Source organism: Megalobrama amblycephala, linkage group LG12, assembly GCF_018812025.1.
Source record: "Megalobrama amblycephala isolate DHTTF-2021 linkage group LG12, ASM1881202v1, whole genome shotgun sequence".
NCBI lineage: Eukaryota > Metazoa > Chordata > Actinopteri > Cypriniformes > Xenocyprididae > Megalobrama > Megalobrama amblycephala.
The window spans coordinates 95906-113747 of NC_063055.1; the positions used below are offsets into that span (position 1 = coordinate 95906).

General features: G+C 38.8%; 2 protein-coding genes across 3 annotated transcripts; both read right to left on the reverse strand.

Annotated features, from left to right (window-relative positions):
* Positions 1-100: 100 nt before the first annotated feature.
* On the reverse strand, positions 101-8802 carry pggt1b (protein geranylgeranyltransferase type I, beta subunit). Its single transcript, XM_048208831.1, has 9 exons — positions 8671-8802; positions 6846-6964; positions 6673-6740; positions 5578-5729; positions 5365-5497; positions 3894-3939; positions 3077-3261; positions 2616-2724; positions 101-885 (listed from the first exon to the last, which is right to left on the reverse strand). The coding sequence occupies exons 1-9, from the start codon at positions 8784-8786 to the stop codon at positions 737-739; spliced, it is 1077 nt and encodes a 358-aa protein (XP_048064788.1). The 5' UTR covers positions 8787-8802; the 3' UTR covers positions 101-736.
* Positions 8699-14648, reverse strand: LOC125279317 (coiled-coil domain-containing protein 112). Of its 2 annotated transcripts, XR_007187372.1 has the most exons (10): positions 14445-14648; positions 14272-14363; positions 13191-13280; positions 13033-13108; positions 12581-12962; positions 12099-12506; positions 11924-12019; positions 11661-11779; positions 8940-9038; positions 8699-8837 (listed from the first exon to the last, which is right to left on the reverse strand). XR_007187372.1 is itself a non-coding variant. In XM_048208829.1 (9 exons), the coding sequence occupies exons 1-9, from the start codon at positions 14489-14491 to the stop codon at positions 9008-9010; spliced, it is 1341 nt and encodes a 446-aa protein (XP_048064786.1). In that variant the 5' UTR covers positions 14492-14648; the 3' UTR covers positions 8903-9007. The 2 variants fall into 2 exon arrangements, 1 of the variants encoding a protein (XP_048064786.1); XM_048208829.1 differs by lacking the exon at positions 8699-8837 and having other exon boundaries at positions 8903-9038.
* Between the last annotated feature and the right edge of the window lie 3194 nt (positions 14649-17842).

Here is a 17842-nt window from a genome sequence, read left to right on the forward strand (position 1 = left end):
GAAGATAGATAATGTAATGTTTCACACTGGTGTTTTTGTCCTGATGCGACTAAAAATAATGAATTAAATCTTCAGAAACTGAACACTGACAGAAGAAATCTCAAATTCATCCGTTTTATTGAACTGCTATTAAACACGTGAACCGTCATAAACGCTTGTTTCTCACATGATAAAAGCTCTGGATTTATTGACCGTCAGCTCCAGCACTCGAACTTTACATCATCATAAAATATGAGCAGTGTCACTTCCACAGTGTAGAAAAAATAATTTCACTTTTTGATCCTTGAAACACACATTCAAGTGTCAAGATGCCACACACACACACACACACACACACACACACACACACACACACACACACACACACACACACACACACACTGTCAGAGGCACATTCAGAAGAGGACACTGAAGGTACATGATTTTACACAGAATAAGAGAAACAATACGTCTGTTGCGTGTGAAAATATGAACAGATATACAGTGTTACTGCAGGAACATCAGCTCGTCTCGTCCATCTTCTCATCCGCTCGTCCTCCTTCATAAGGCAGAAATCAGCACAAATAATAACAACAAGCTTGAAGAGGAGCGATGAATCTGCTCGACGGGACGAAGCGATCTTGTGACCTACGGCTAAAGAGCGACACCTTTAATAATAGATTACGCTGGATCTGATCATTTATTCATCACGTTGGCTGTTATTGCTGAGGTATCAGAGGTCGGGACGGACGGACGGTCATGTGCTCTTCTGCCTCCACGTCCCGTGCAGCTGCCGCAGAGCGTCGAACGCCCGGACGCTGATGTTCAGGGCGGGATGAACCTTGCGCAGGTCCGCTTCTCCGATCAGAGACAAGCCACAGATGCCGAAGTAGGTGTGAAGAGGGTCTGAGACAGACGGAGGAGACAGACGGGACAAGAGGTCAGACACTCGAGCAACACCTGCTGCTGACAGACCCACTGCGGAGAAACAAACGGCTACTGCGCCTTTAAGAGCTCATGAATAATTCACGCTGACCTCATTCAGGACCTGTGATGTCATCAGTCGCTCTCTACAGAGCAGGGGTGTCCAAACCCGCTCCTGCAGAGTTCAGCTCCAAGACACCTGCCTGGAAGTTTCTAGAACTGATTAGGGTTGAGCTGAACCCTCCAGGATCGAGTTTGTTCCGATTGAATGATCGTTTAGAAACCGTTCAGTCATCAGCCTGCGTTATTTCAACATATTTTTTAGATAATTATGTTTAACAGCAGAAAGACTACATTACCCATGATTCTGCGTAGAAATCAACACCAATCGGAGAATCCTTTAGTGCCGCTCACTCCCATAACGCACTGCGAATAATAATATCGCTCTCTAACTACTTTTATATATATATATATTTGAGCTGCCAAGCGATTAAAATAATTTATCTAATTAATTACACGATGTGGCGATTCATCTAATTATTTGCAAATTAATTGCACATCAAATTTGGCTGAGAAATTACTCTCAAAAGATCATTTAAAGTCATTATTGTGTTAAATGAGAAAAGCATCATTACAAAAAGAAGCTTTAGAAACAAAAAATTGATTCAAGAGAATTTATTACACAAACTTTTAGGTTTCAGCGGTCATGAGAGTGAGTCGATGATAAAATTTAAGTTTTTGGGTGAACTATATCTTTAATGGGTTTTTTATTATGTAATATTTTTTTTTAAATAAAATAATACTCTAAATAAGAAACTAAAACTGCCAGTAGGTGGCGGTAAATGTCTAAACAAGTAAGTCATTGAGTCGTTCATTCATTCGATTCGATTCGTCGTTCAAAGGGCTGATTGATTCAGAAATGAAATAAACGGCTCTCTCTATGAATGAGTCATTGAATCATTCGTTCACCCGACTGATTCGCTCAAAAGATTCATTCAGAGTTCATTAAAAAAAAAAAAGATTCAAAAAAGATTCATTCAGAACAGAAACGCTGATATTTTTGCCCTGATATCTTGAATTTTAGGCTGACGTTGATCTGGGGCGAGTGCGTTAAATGCATTAATAATTTAAAGCGTTATTTTTCTATAACTAATTAATTAAATTAATGCATTAAATCGACAGCCCTAATTTATATACAAGCCCTTGTTTTGCAATAAACAAAATATATTGTTTCTATATTCAAAATCAGCATCTTTAAATCAAAAGTTTTATTTATCCATCATTTTTAATGTGATGATGTCATATGGTTGTTTGCTTCATGGCTTCAAACTCTTTTTTAAAATCCTTTTTTTTATTTAAAATATTAAAATATAAATGTATCTTAAGTATTAACGTCCTCCGCTCGTTTCTGCATCACATGTCGTAAACTACACCTTCATTCTGATTCCTTGTGTTCATGTGTGCATTTCACATGTTCCCATGAGGCACAGCATTGTGTTCATCTGCAGTTTGGAGACAATAAAGGTCACTTGACTTTGATGGTTTTAGAGGTCAGTGTGATTATCGGTCACGAGTAACAATGAAGCGCATCACATCTCCAGATCTCCAGGAACACCTCATCAATTACACATTCATCTCTGCTGGATCGAGTTTCACTGTGGTTTCGACTGACAACGGCAAACAAAAGTTCTCCGGCGCTGCTGTAATCTTACCTGGATGACTGTCGGGCCATTTAGCGAAGCCGCCCACCAAACGGTCCTGCGTGGACAGAATGTAGTTCCGGTTCTTTTCAAAGTTGGTGAACTGGAACACGTCCAAGAGCTGCGGGACGCAAGAGGAGCACATGTGACTCTGAGAGAGGCCAATGTTCCTCATTTAAATAATTCATGTGCAGAATAAAGGGGCGGGGCCTGGTTGAGTTAGTCAGTAGTGTGTTGAAACTGGCGGTTATGGTAAGGGGCGGGGCATTTCCCAAACACCAATCACAACACACTGCTCCAGCCGACCAATCAGAGCACAGTGTGCTTTTCAGAAGGAGGGGCTTCATAGAGACAGGAAGTAAACAGAGCGTTACTGACAGACTGGGAAGAGAGGAGCTGAACAATGGAGAATATGAGGAGAATAATCAACATTCAAGATATCAGGTGCAGAAAGACATCCGTGACTGACGTACCTCCAGCGTCGCTCCCACCCAGAAGGAGTAGCAGGTGTCCACGGGTTTGTTGGGACGGCCGTGGAAGCCGTTCTGCTGTCGGAGGATACACCAGCGCCGGATTCGGTTCAGCTCGCGCTCGCTGAAAACATCCTGCAGCTTTCCCATCATGCAAAGGGAAGCAATGGCACAAAAGGTGGATCCACCTGAGAGAGAGAGAGACGGGAAGGACAGGAGAAGCTTCATGAGTCAGTGTTCACTGAATCACTTCACTGAATCAACATCCGACTCACTCACTGAACCGATGCTCGTCTGTGTTACATTCATTATATTAAGCCATATGAGCTATATTCATCGCAATTTCAACTCAATACACAATTAAACTATATAAATACATAATATCATTCAGTTTAACATTTGATACAAGTTTAAAAATGTTCTCAAAACCATTTTACAAACATCTATTAGTGAATAAAAGCAGGACGGTCCAGTAAAACGTGTTCAAGTGTCTGTTGATCCTTCAGTAAATACAGACGTGATCTCATGACTTCTGGAGCAAACAGACTGACTTCACATGATCAGTTATGAACACATTCATCCCTTCTTTTTACTGTAATTGATAGTTTAATAAAAAACACCATCATCATTTATAATTAAATCAAACGTGTCCCAACGCTGGACATGAAACACTCTTTACATCAGTAAAACACTGTTCAACTAAGAAACTCTTGCCATCTTAACATTCAGACACACTCGAATGACAGCACTTCCTACTTTCAGTTCTTGGGAAGGTCATTTATTGACACTGTTCAGTGTGTGTAAAAGAGTGAAAACTCACCATGTGACTCCAGTCCGGCTCCTTGACCGATCCCACTATCATACGACTGAATGACAGAGAACAAGAACATAATGAGATCAACATCAGCAGGAATCAGTCTTTAAAGTGTTCGTTCACACAAACATGATCATTCACTCCATCTTCAAACCTCTGACTTTATTTCTCCTGTTAAAAATGTAAAAATAAAAATCTGTATTGTAAAAAGTGTAATATAAATGAAGATGACTTGACTTGTGTGTGGGTCAATGATGTGACGGGTCATTTTTTCTGTCCAAAGGCCTCAATAATAATAAAAAACAAAGATTTGACATCCAGAGTGTGTAAGGCAGTACAACTAGATCTCTTTTATTGAATCCAAAAGGTTTTAATTATATTTTGCTTCATATAAAGGTATTTTAAAGATTTTGAAGTGTCAAAAGTTCATTCGGTTTTACCGTCCAACCGTTTATTTGTGAATAAATATCTTAAAATGTAATAAATGTATATATTTTTTATTCTGGCATGATTTTATAACATCATATATCAACATAGTGCAAAATAGTATTAAAATTATGTGTAGAAGTCGTTGCTTTGTTATGAGAAAGAATGTCCGGAAAAATGAATTTCATTGATGTCATTCAGAGTAACCGATATAAAGGGACCATTTTGGATCAAGTCATGTGGTCAGTATCATGTGACAGGATGTGACATCATTCAGACACCTGCAAAGGAGCACATGGTTGTGAAACAAAGTAACTAACTCTCTCTTAACTATTTGATAAATTCATGTTTTCTCTTGATCATACGCATGTCCCGAAACATCAGGTCATTCGGTGCAACCGCTATAAAACATGGAAAATGATGTAATATTTTAAAAACTTGTACTAAATATAAAATGTTTGATTGTCCTTTTGCTAGATATCAGCTGTTAGCATTGTTTGAAAATATTGCCATTCGGTAAAACTGAGATTTTGGTTAAACTTTTTTGGTGACAAATTCTGACCATCTTGTAAAAACTGACAAAAGCAGTATTAATTGATTATAAAAAGCACATAATCTCATTGTTAACACTTAATAAAACTTCTAAATTAATTATATCTCCATTATGTTTTTTTACACTTTTAAAAACCTTATTCGTCAATGACCCAAAAACACAAAAGAAGAAGTTTTGTTCTGATCTTCACATTCTTTAGTGTTTCTCAGAAGGAAAGTAAATGATGTCAGAACGATCGTTTCTGTGCGAGCGCGTCATGTGTTTATGGATTGCTGTGATGTCAGCTGAGGTCCCTGAACCCGCTGGAGTCAGGAAGCGGATTTACCCTCTGCAGTGTCAGTTTATAGCACATCCAATGACTGGATTACATCATGCTCCCCTCGGCTCGACCTCTGACCCCGGCCGACTCTCTCCGCTGGAGGTCAGGAGGTGAATGTTTTGGGATAATGGTGAGGATCGAGTTACGGGAGAAGGGTGATGGTGCATTATGGGACTCACTGTGCTTCTCCTGATGTAATCGATGGCTTTCTGGCAGTCCATCCCAGACCAGTCGTCCAGCATGTAGCAGATGCAGGCGGCACAGTACACGAACCTCATGTCGTTCTCACTGCCTTCTGGGACAGCGTAAAAGCTGCAGGGCAAAAACAGCAACACATTCATGCACTGCAAACGTGATCTATAACGAGAGGAGCGCTGAAGATCCTGACAGACCTGCCGTCCTCCAGCTGCAGCGCTCTCAGCCCCTCCAGACACGCCGCTTTATTGACGCGGCTCAGATCGTCACCCAGGATGATCAGACACGCCAGCCCGGTGTAGGTCATGGCCACGTGACCGCTGTCGTACGGATGAGCCGAACCGGGACCCTGCGGACAGACACGCGCTTTCTCACTGATATAATATAGTGTGATATAATTTAACATAATATAATATAATAATATGTGACCCTGGACCACAAAACCAGTCGTAAGTCACATGGGTATATTTGTAGCAATAGCCAACAATACACTGTAAGAGTCAAAATTATCAATTTTTCTTTTATGCCAAAAATCATCAGGATACTAAGATCACAAGATATTTTGTGAATTTCCTACCATAAATATATAAAAAAATATTTTTGAGAGTGGATATGGATTGCTGAGGACTTCATCTGGACAACATTAAAGGTGATTTTCTCAATATTTTGATTTTTTTGCTCCCTCAGATTCCAGATATTCAAATAGTGGTGTCTCGATCAAATATTGTCCTAACAAACCATACATCAATGGAAAGATTATTTATTCATATAATATAATACAATTTAACATATAATATTAATATAATATATTTAACATAATATGATTTGACGTAATATAACATAATATAGTATAATTTAATGTAATATAATATATTTAACATAATATAATATAATAAAATATAATGCAATTAAACACACAAACCTTCATTTCATAAGTACTTTATGTACACAACATTTTTTAATATTCTTTGGCAAAATGTGATTAAAATTTAAAACACATAATTATTGCAGTTATCTCAAATAATTGTGATTAGAATTGATCAGAAAATGAATCAATAATCACAACAGCCTATAATAAATGAGCAGTTTGAAAACCTATATAAGTATTCTAAAGTTTGCTTTAGATAAAAACTCTCAAATGGATTCAGGGTGACTGTTAAACACGTCTGTGAAAGAGTTTGAGTGAAATAACTTCATGTTGAGAGACTCTGATGTCACGGCTGTAAAGTGAGCTTCATCAGAGCTCTCTGGTCAGTTCTGCCCCCTGCTGTCTGTGTGCTGAACGGCCGTACCTTAGAGGTGTTGTAGGGAACGCCGATGTGAGAGGAGCCGCGGAAGCCACAGCGTCTGAGATTGGACTCTGAAGAGAAAACACACGTCTGATGAGAAATAATCCAAACTAATTACTGACACGAGCTGATGATACATGATGGAGAGAGAGAGAGAGAGAGAGAGAGAGACTCACTGTCTTCAGTGGGAAGAACCTGCAGTGAGTAGATCCACTCGATCAGACCGGGTTTGTCCACGACATCCAAGGCATCGAGAACATCGAGACCCGACAGAGCGAAGAACACTATAGTCAACCTGCGGCGGAGAAACAAACTCTATAAACTCTATAAACAAACTCTATAAACTCTAAACAAACTCTATAAACTCTATAAAGAAGCAGTGCGGGTCAGAGCGTCAGCCGTCAGATTTTGCTCTTCTGTAAATAAACACATGATGAGAGCAGAAGAACCGCAGGAACATACAAATAAATACATAATATAAAAGATTAAACTAAACAAATACATTTTTATTTAAATACACAGAGAATAGGAAAAAACACAATGTGACATCATCAACACATTTATAATATTAATTTCTGCACAGATTGATTGTGTTTTTATACATGAAAATATATAACTGCTTTTTTTAATGTTCCATGAAACAGTTTGAAAGTGTTGAATTTTGATAGTGTCATGTGATCAGGAGCTTTAAACAGTACATTATTTACAGTAAATGTCAATGTAAGATAATAATCATATTATAATAGTGTAATCATTGGCATTAATAAAAGAGGGTCTATTTAAATTAATTATCATGAAAGGGTTAGTTCACCCCAAAAATGAAAATAATGTCATTTATTACTCACCCTCATGTCGTTTCACACCCGTAAGACCTTCGTTCATCTTCAGAACACAAATTAAGATATTTTTGATGAAATCCGATGGCTCAGTGAGGCCTGCATAGCCAGCAATGACATTTCCTCTGTCAAGATCCATTAATGTACTAAAAACATATTTAAATCAGGTCATGTGAGTACAGTGGTTCAATATTAATATTATAAAGCCACGAGAATATTTTTGGTGCGCCAAAAAAAACAAAATAACGACTTATTTAGTGATGGCCGATTTCAAAACACTGCTTCAGGAAGATTCGGAGCGTTATGAATCTTTTGTGTTGAATCATGATTCGGAGCACCAAAGTCACGTGATTTCAGCAGTTTGGCGGTTTGACACGTGATCCGAATCATGATTCGACACAAAAGATTCATAAAGCTCCGAATCTTCCTGAAGCAGTGTTTTGAAATCGGCCATCACTAAATAAGTCGTTATTTTGTTTTTTTGGCGCACCAAAAATATTCTCGCCGCTTTATAATATTAATATTGAACCACTGTACTCACATGACCTGATTTAAATATGTTTTTAGTACATTAATGGATCTTGAGAGAGGAAATGTCATTGCTGGCTATGCAGGCCTCACTGAGCCATCGGATTTCATCAAAAATATCTTAATTTGTGTTCTGAAGATTAATGAAGGTCTTACGGGTGTGGAACGACATGAGGGCGAGTAATTAATGACATTATTTTCATTTTGGGGTGAACTAACCCTTTAATATACAATAATATTTTATCCACATAACATCAGAACAGGCACTTTTTATTTGAAATTGATTATTATTGATGTATTATTATTATTAATAATATTACTATTATTAAGCCAAATATAACAGAAATATGATTGCTTTTCTCTTTAAGGACAGTAAAATCCAGTCATTGTTTATTATGTTCAGAGTTTAATCACTGTATAAACACATACATCATAAACTATAATGATCGATGAAGACTGAATGAAGAACACTTCATATTTACACTCAGTGTGACAGTCTGATTCTCTCCAACAGTTTACAGCACAAACAGAAGAATTACACAGTGATCTCGCGCTATTACAGTGATATGTGTGTGTGTGTGAGAGTGTGTCGGTGGTCTGTCGCTCCCGCGGCTCAGCGCAGCTCGTGTCTCGGTACCTGCTGGTCTCGTACGGCGCGTATCTCTCGGGCAGCACGTGCAGACAGCGCTGGAAGAACCGCACGTGCCGCTCCCGCAGAAAATCTACCTGGTCAAAATCCGCCATCATCATCATCAACACAACAGCAACAGCGACACACCACTGTCAGAGCCGCTTCCGCTTCCGCTGCACAGACACGCGGCAAAATAAGAGTCTCTTCTGTGCTGCTCTGATTCTGAGTGAAGATGTTTAATGAGCGCGAACTCTTATCCTGAAGAAAAACTTCACCTAAAAATGCAACATTTGAGTTGATTGAGTTTTGATTTGCAGTAAGTGATGTAGAATGAGCAGAACTTTCACAAGTCTTGTCTCCATGCTGGAACAGCCCTGAGAGGAAAACACAAACATCATCATCATCATCATCATCAGAGTAATAATGACAAATGTGTGCTTGGAATATTGTCAATAAATCACAGTTTATCTATAATTGTGTATCACCCACATGAAGAAATACTATAGTAATTTATAGTAAATGCTATAGTTTTTTTAACCATACTACAGTAAAGTACTTGAATTGATTTGTTGTGGTAATTCTATAGTTGCTGTGATAATATAACAACTATAGTAATATAAACAAATTACTTTACCCAATACTGTACTCATTTTTACAACTATAGGGTATATTATACTATATAATAGACTACAGTTTACTGAAGTAAAAACTAAAGTATACTACAGTATTTATTACAGTTAATCAGTTCACTATAGTTAATACTACAGTATGCTGAAGCATTCATTAACAAAGTGTTGTAAATACTATAATATATACAAGTATACTACAATTTACTATAGTATGGTTCAAAAACACTATAGTATTTACTATAAATTATAAAAAGTATCATCACCATCACAACCATCTTCACCATCACCATGATGATCACCACCACAATCATCATCACCACCATCTTCACCATCACCACCATCTTTACCATCATCATCACTACCATCATTACCAACATCACCACTATCATCTTCACCATCACCATCATCTTCACCATCATCATCAACACCACCATCTTCACCATCATCACTACCATCATCATCACTATCATCATCATCACCACTATCTTCACCATCACCATGATGATCACCACCACTGTCATCATCACCACCATCTCCACCATCATCTTCACCATCTTTACCATCATCACTACCATCATCTCCAACATCACCACTATCATCATCACAATCATCATCACCACCATCTTCACCATCATCACCACTATCTTCACCATCACCATCACTATCATCTTCACCATCATCATCTTCACCATCACCATCATCATCATCACTATCATCTTCACCATCATCATCTTCACCATCTTTACCATCATCATCACTACCATCATCACCAACATCACCACAATCATCATCACCACCATCTCCACCATCACCAGCTTTACCATCATCATCACTACCATCATTACCAACATTACACTATCATCTTCACCATCATCATCATCACCACCATCTTCACCATCATCACCACTATCTTCACCATCACCATGATGATCACCACCACTATCATCATCACCACCATCTCCACCATCATCTTCACCATCTTTACCATCATCATCACTACCATCATCACCAACATCACCACTATCATCATCACCACCATCTTCACCATCATCACCACTATCTTCACCATCATCATCATCATCATCACCATCACTATCATCTTCACCATCACCATCATCATCATCATCACTATCATCTTCACCATCACTATCATCATCACCACCATCTCCACCATCATCTTCACCATCTTTACCATCATCATCACTACCATCATCACCATCACCACTATCATCATCACCACCATCTTCACCATCATCACTACCATCATCACCACTATCTTCACCATCATCATCACCATCACTATCATCTTCACCATCATCTTCACCATCATCATCTTCACCATCTTTACCATCATCATCACTACCATCATCACCAACATCACCACTATCATCACCACAATCATCATCACCACCATCTCCACCATCACCAGCTTTACCATCATCATCACTACCATCATTACCAACATTACACTATCATCTTCACCATCACCATCATCACCACTATCTTCACCATCACCATGATGATCACCACCATCATCATCACCACCATCTCCACCATCATCTTCACCATCTTTACCATCATCATCACTACCATCATCACCAACATCACCACTATCATCATCACCATCATCACCACTATCTTCACCATCATCATCATCACCATCACTATCATCTTCACCATCACCATCATCATCATCATCACTATCATCTTCACCATCACTATCATCATCACCACCATCTCCACCATCATCTTCACCATCTTTACCATCATCATCACTATCATCATCACAATCATCACCACCATCTTCACCATCATCACTACCATCATCACCACTATCTTCACCATCATCTTCACCATCATCATCACCATCACTATCATCTTCACCATCATCATCTTCACCATCACCATCATCATCATCATCATCACTATCATCTTCACCATCATCATCTTCACCATCACCATCACTATCATCTACACCATCACCATCATCTTCACCATCATCATCACCACCATAATCTTCACCATCACCACCATCATCATCATCACCATCATCTTCACCATCATCATCACCACCATAATCTTCACCATCACCATCATCATCTTCACCATCATCATCACCACCATAATCTTCACCATCACCATCATCATCATCACCACCATCATCATCATCATCACTATCATCTTCACCATCACCATCTTCACCATCATCATCATCATCACTATCATCTTCACCATCACCATCTTCATCATCATCATCATCACCACCATCATCATCATCATCATCACTATCATCTTCACCATCACCATCTTCATCATCATCATCACTACCATCATCATCATCATCATCTTCACCATCATCATCATCACCTGTGGAAGACGTGCAGCAGCGGTGCGGCTCCAGATCCAGACGGGCCGATCTCTCTCATGCGCTCCTCCCAGACTTTAGTGCGCTTCCACAGTCTGGAGGGATCGCGGCTGACATGAACCTGACGCAGATAGAGCTGGGGCTGCTTCATTTGTTTTAAGATATTCAGTAATATTATTATAAAAAAATAAAATAAATAATAAAACCACAGTGCCAGCTCTGCTTGTGAGATTGACACATCATTTATAACATCTCTTCAGCAAACCTTCTCCTTGAGTTTCTCCAGCGTCCTCTGCCGCTCCCAGCGCTCCTCCTCTTTACTCTGTTTCTCCTGCAGTTTTTCCTCCAGACGAAGTGAATCCTGAGGAGAGAAAGAGCAACAGGTCATTGAGTCCCTCAGGATCTGCTCTACTGGATCATCAGCACAGATCTCAGCTCACTCTCTCCTGAAAGCGTTTGATGGCCTCGGCTGCCTGCCGCTGTCGCTCCTCTCTCTCCGCCCGCTGCTGCGCCTCCTCCTCCAGCAGACGCAGCTCCTCCTCCTCCTTCTTCTGCCGGGCGTGAGCCTCCACCATCAGCTTGACCTCCAGCTGTCGGCGTTGCTCTTCTTTGGCTCTTCTTCTCTGCAGGATCTCGTTCCTCAGCCGCTGCTCTTGCTCTTGTTCTCGCTCTTGTTCTCTCCGGCTCCTCCAGGCCTCCAGCCGCTCGGCCGCCTCCCTCCGCCGCTCCTCCTGCTTCAGCCGCCGCTGCTCCTCGTCCTGCGGCTCCGTCCTCGTGTCGCCTGCGTCCTGCTGCTCTCTCTGCAGCTCTCGCTCTCTCTGCTTGGCTTCTCTCCATCTGCGGACGGCCTGGAGGACCAACGGACGCAGTTAATCTTTTTTCCCGATCACATATTTTAGTAAACATCATAAATTGGACGCACCTCCCTCTTCTTCTCCTGCCGGCGCCGCAGCTCCAGAAACCACTCCTCGTGCAGCTTCAGCTCTTCCTCAGTCTTTCCAGGTAAATAAAGCCTCACTTCTTGTCTGTACGAGGGCTTCCCGCTGTGCTTCGTCCACACTTTCAGGAAGCTCTGGTGGTCGTACTCGTCCCAGCCGCCCCGCCGGCCTCCCGTCCGCTGGAGGAAGGTCTCGAGCTCCGTCACCTCCGCCGGAAGATTCCTCCTGTCGTCGCGCAGCCGGTCCGAGCGAGCGCTGGGAAGACGGACGTCTGCTTTCACAGGCAAACTCCAAGCCTCAATCTTCTTCTCGAAGGCACAGATCTCCTGCCAGAAGATCCTCTCGTCTTTCAGCAGCTCCTCAAAACTAGAGAGGTGTGTGTGAGAGCAGGAATCGAGCGGCACTGAACACATCTGAGCAGAAACACGTCTCGTACCTCTGATGCTGCGTGTCTTTGAACATGCTGATGGAGTTTTCGATGTCCATCATGGTGTCTTTTAATCTGTCAATCACTGAAATTCAACAGGAACAAACACACACGTGCTGAATTAAACACTAAAGTTCTGTGGGAAATGATCAGTGGTGGAGTTTTACCATCCGCAGACGGTTTGGCGTCCATGAGCTGCTGCTGGAACCTGAAGACGGCGTTCTTGAGTTTCTGCAGCTGCTGCTGAACCTTCATCACTGACGGACAAACACTGATATTAATATTCCATCATGACACTGTACAGATCGCACAATTCGAAATTTTGACGTTTCATATCATAATTTAGACTTTTTATGTAATAATTATGATTTAATCTCATATTTATGCAGTGTCATAATTTCTACTTTTCATCTCATAAATATGACTTAGTATGACAATTTGATTTTTTATGGGATAAGCTCAAATTGTCATGTCATTAGTATGCTTAGTATGTCATAACATAACATTGACATCACATAAATATGACTTAGTATGTCATAATTTCAAATGTTTGTCATAATTTTGAATTTTCATCTCATAAATGACTTAGTATGTCATAATCTCGACTTTTTATGTCTTCATTTCCACTTTTCATCTCATAAATATGACTTAGTATGACAATTTGATTTTTTATGGGATAATTTCAAATTGTCATGTCATTAGTATGCTTAGTATGTCATAACACTGACATCTCATAAATATGACTTAGTATGTCATAATTTCAATTTTTTGTCATAATTTCTACTTTTCATCTCAAATATGAATTAGTGTGTCATAATTTCGACTTCTTGTCATAATTTAGTATGTCAAAAGTTCGATTTTATGTAATTTACAAAAGCATATTTTTTATTGTGGCGGAAAATGCCGTCCATACGCACATCACAGTGAACTGTGAACCCTCATGACCCCTGAACCCGTGTGTGTTTGTGACACATCAGGACACAAATGTGTATAATGACATGGGTATGACAAGGAGAGGTGACTTATGAGGACATTACCCATGTCTCCACTTTTCAAAAGGCTTATAAATCACACAGAATGAGTTTTTGTGAGAAAGTAAAAGTGTGCACAGTTTCCTGTGATGGTTAGGGGTAGGGGGAGAGAAAATACAGTTTGTACAGTATGAAAACCATTACGCCTATGGAATGTCCCCACAATTCACAAAAACAAACGTGTGTGTGTGTGTGTGTGTGTGTGTGTGTGTCGTACTGTCCGCGCGGAGCTGATTGTTGAGCTCGGTACAGTCGCTGAAAGTGTGTCTCAGGTCGGTTCTTCTGCTCTCTCGCTCCTCTTTACACAGCCTGAGAATGAAGAGAATCTGTCATAATAACCCATAAACACACGAGAGTCTCTGTTAAACAGAGTTAAATGAATTAACTCACAGTCTTCTGAGACCTTCCGCTTCCCGTAGAAAATCCGAGGCAGACATTCGGTTAAATGAAGCGCGCGATCAAAACGAGAAACGGCTGAATGTTATAATCATATAATCATATAATTAATAATATAATCATGTGCAGATATCGAGCTGAAATCATGTCAGTCAGTGAAATATCCGTATGGCGGCTTTGTTTTGAACTGTTGCTATGGCAACGACTCCTTTATAACGGCCACTGCGGGTCACGTGTTTACGAGTTGAACATCACCACAAAGTCGTAAATACGAGTGGGAAAATATAAGTTAAAAGTCCACGAGAGATTTTAGCCTTTTTGTTTATTTACAGCAAGCGGAAGAAGTTCTCTCAATGTTCTCTCAATGTTATGAATAAACGTTATTTCAGTAACTTTAATAGAACGTTTGTTCAGTAGGAATGTTCTCAAAATATTATCACATTATTCATGAAACGTTTAGGTGGACGTTCGTCTAACGTTTTTTAAATTTTTTTCTGGAACTTGTTCCAGAACATTCTTTCTTTCTTTCTTTCTTTCTTTCTTTCTTTCTTTCTTTCTTTCTTTCTTTCTTTCTCTTTTCAAAAAAAATAAAAATAAAAATACAATATAAAAATACAATAAGTGAGTTACAACATATAAGAGAAGGAAAAAACAATATGTATAAAGTTTTATAAACAATAATTGCATTTCTGAAAAGGAGCATGAAGCAAAAGCTTGTTATTTTTATAGTTCCAGTATATATTGTATGTATATATATACAGTACAGTCCAAAAGTTTGGAACCACTAAGATTTTTAATGTTTTTAAAAGAAGTTTCGTCTGCTCACCAAGGCTACATTTATTTAATTAAAAATACAGTAAAAAACAGTAATATTGTGAAATATTATTACAATTTAAAATAACTGTTTTCTATTTGAATATATTTGACAAAGTAATTTATATCCAGTGATCAAAGCTGAATTTTCAGCATCATTACTCCAGTCTTCAGTGTCACATGATCCTTCAGAAATCATTCTAATATGCTGATCTGCTGCTCAAGAAACATTTAATGTGTACAATTGTACAAAATATTTGTGTACAATATTTTTTTTCAGGATTATTTGATGAATAGAAAGTTCAAAAGAACAGTGTTTATCTGAAATCTAATCTTTTGTAACATTATAAATGTCTTTACTGCCACTTTTGATTGATTTAATGCATCCTTGCTGAATAAAAGTATTAATTTCTTTAATTTCTTTTCAAAAAAATAAAAATAAAAATTCTTACTGACCCCAAACTTTTGAACGGTAGTGTATAATGCTACAGAAGCTCTGTATTTCAGATAAATGCTGTTCTTTTGAACTTTCTATTCATCAAGGAATCCTGAAAAAAAAAGTACACAACTGTTTTCAACATTGAAAATAATCATAAATGTTTCTTGAGCAGCAGATCAGCATATTAGAATGATTTCTGAAGGATCATGTGACACTGAAGACTGGAGTAATGATGCTGAAAATTCAGCTTTGATCACAGGAATAAATTACTTTGTCAAATATATTCACATAGAAAACAGTTATTTTAAATTGTAATAAAATTTCACAATATTACTGTTTTTTACTGTATTTTTAATTAAATAAATGTAGCCTTGGTGAGCAGACGAAACTTCCTTTAAAAACATTAAAAATCTTAGTGGTTCCAAACTTTTGGACTGTACTGTATGTGTGTGTGTGTGTGTGTGTGTGTGTGTGTGTGTGTGTGTTATTATTATATATTCATAGCAAGATAACAAATTAATTTAGGTACACTAATAAACACCAACTAATTTTTTATATTTTGCACCATCACCCTATAATCACTCATCATCATCACACACATCATGAGGAGTTTGCGGTACACCACAAGTGATGTTCATGTAGATTCATGTTCACCAAATTGTTGCCTGTTTCTCAAATAATATTCACCCAGTTCAGTCTCTCTGAATCCTCTCGAGTTTATGTAAAATATCATGATTTATGGTGTCAAATGCTTTATAAAAATTCTACATATTTCTTATCGATTTCCTCAATTAGTAACGTTCCCATAATGATTTATGGAATATTCCCTTAACTTTCACATAACCAAGAATTATAAATAATAATGTTGTATGAATGAAAGGTTATTTCATGAGCGGTGTGGCCTCTGATGTTCTCGTGACTCGGTTTCATCGAGTGTTTCTGGTTTCTCTCAGAGATGATGTAAGTGTCGTGCAGAAACTCTCTCTGAGCGAGACATCATGATGTGAAGACATAATTATCCTGAAGCTTTAACAGATTGAGCCTCGAGGGCTCGTTTACAGTCTCACTTTATACTTTCAGCCTCAGAAAGAGAGAAAACTAACGACAGTCTGAATTTAGTTTCTTTAACACTATAAAGAGTCAAACAAACACTTTAACTCTCAGTGTCTTGAAGATCAACACGTTCTTTGGGTTAATCAGCTAATTACTTGAAAGCTATTTTTATCACTAAATAATTGGTCATCTGTGTCTGTTTCAGAGAAAGCGAGACAAGATCATTGTGTGAAAACACACTCAGATATTTGCTTAGTTTGGTTTTCTTTGATCACCAGAACTTTATCAAAGATGATTTCATAATTTTTGATGGTTTGGATTTATTAGATTTGACTGAATAAAGTTTTAGTTTAAGGTTTATAATGGGTCTTGTCATGTTTTAGGCCCATTTCTGTTAAAATATCAGTATCACAAGAACCTGGTGTTTCACTGCAGATCCGGAAGTTCTTCACGCTGATCTGAGTTCAGATGTTGGACCAGAATCAGTGTTACTACACCGTGTGCAAAACCTGCCAAAGGAGCCAATGAAGAACAATCACTCCACTATATAATGACCAAAACGGCTTTTGTGACAGAAACTTCTTCAGCTGTTAATGTGACAGAAATTCTTCCATCCTGGTTTATTTTAGAGACGGATCTCTGTCGGAGCGGCAGGTCTGATGTTCTTCTGCTGGATCTGCTGGCAGTGATATCTCATGACACACATCGAGCACACGTGAAGCTCACGCTGGCTTCATCTCTGTACCTGAGCGGCTCTGATGTAGTTCAGTATGTAGGACAGATTCTGAGCGCCACATTATTCAAGGTTATTTAAAGACGTGACAAAAGTAGGCTAAGTGTCACGTGTCGACTCCCGAACGAAAAACACAGAAAGACAAGTCAAGCGGGATGATGAAAGAGTTCCTCAAGATTAATAAAAGATGGTGATATAGAAGATAATTGTCTGAATTCAGCATTAGAGGTTAGATATACACAAAAAATTATGGGTCATTCTACAGAACTGGTGCAATCTGCTGTCCCACAACCATAAAAACACATTTAAAAAGCATTTAAGTATTCAGATTTTAGATGTTTACTAAGATTCTTC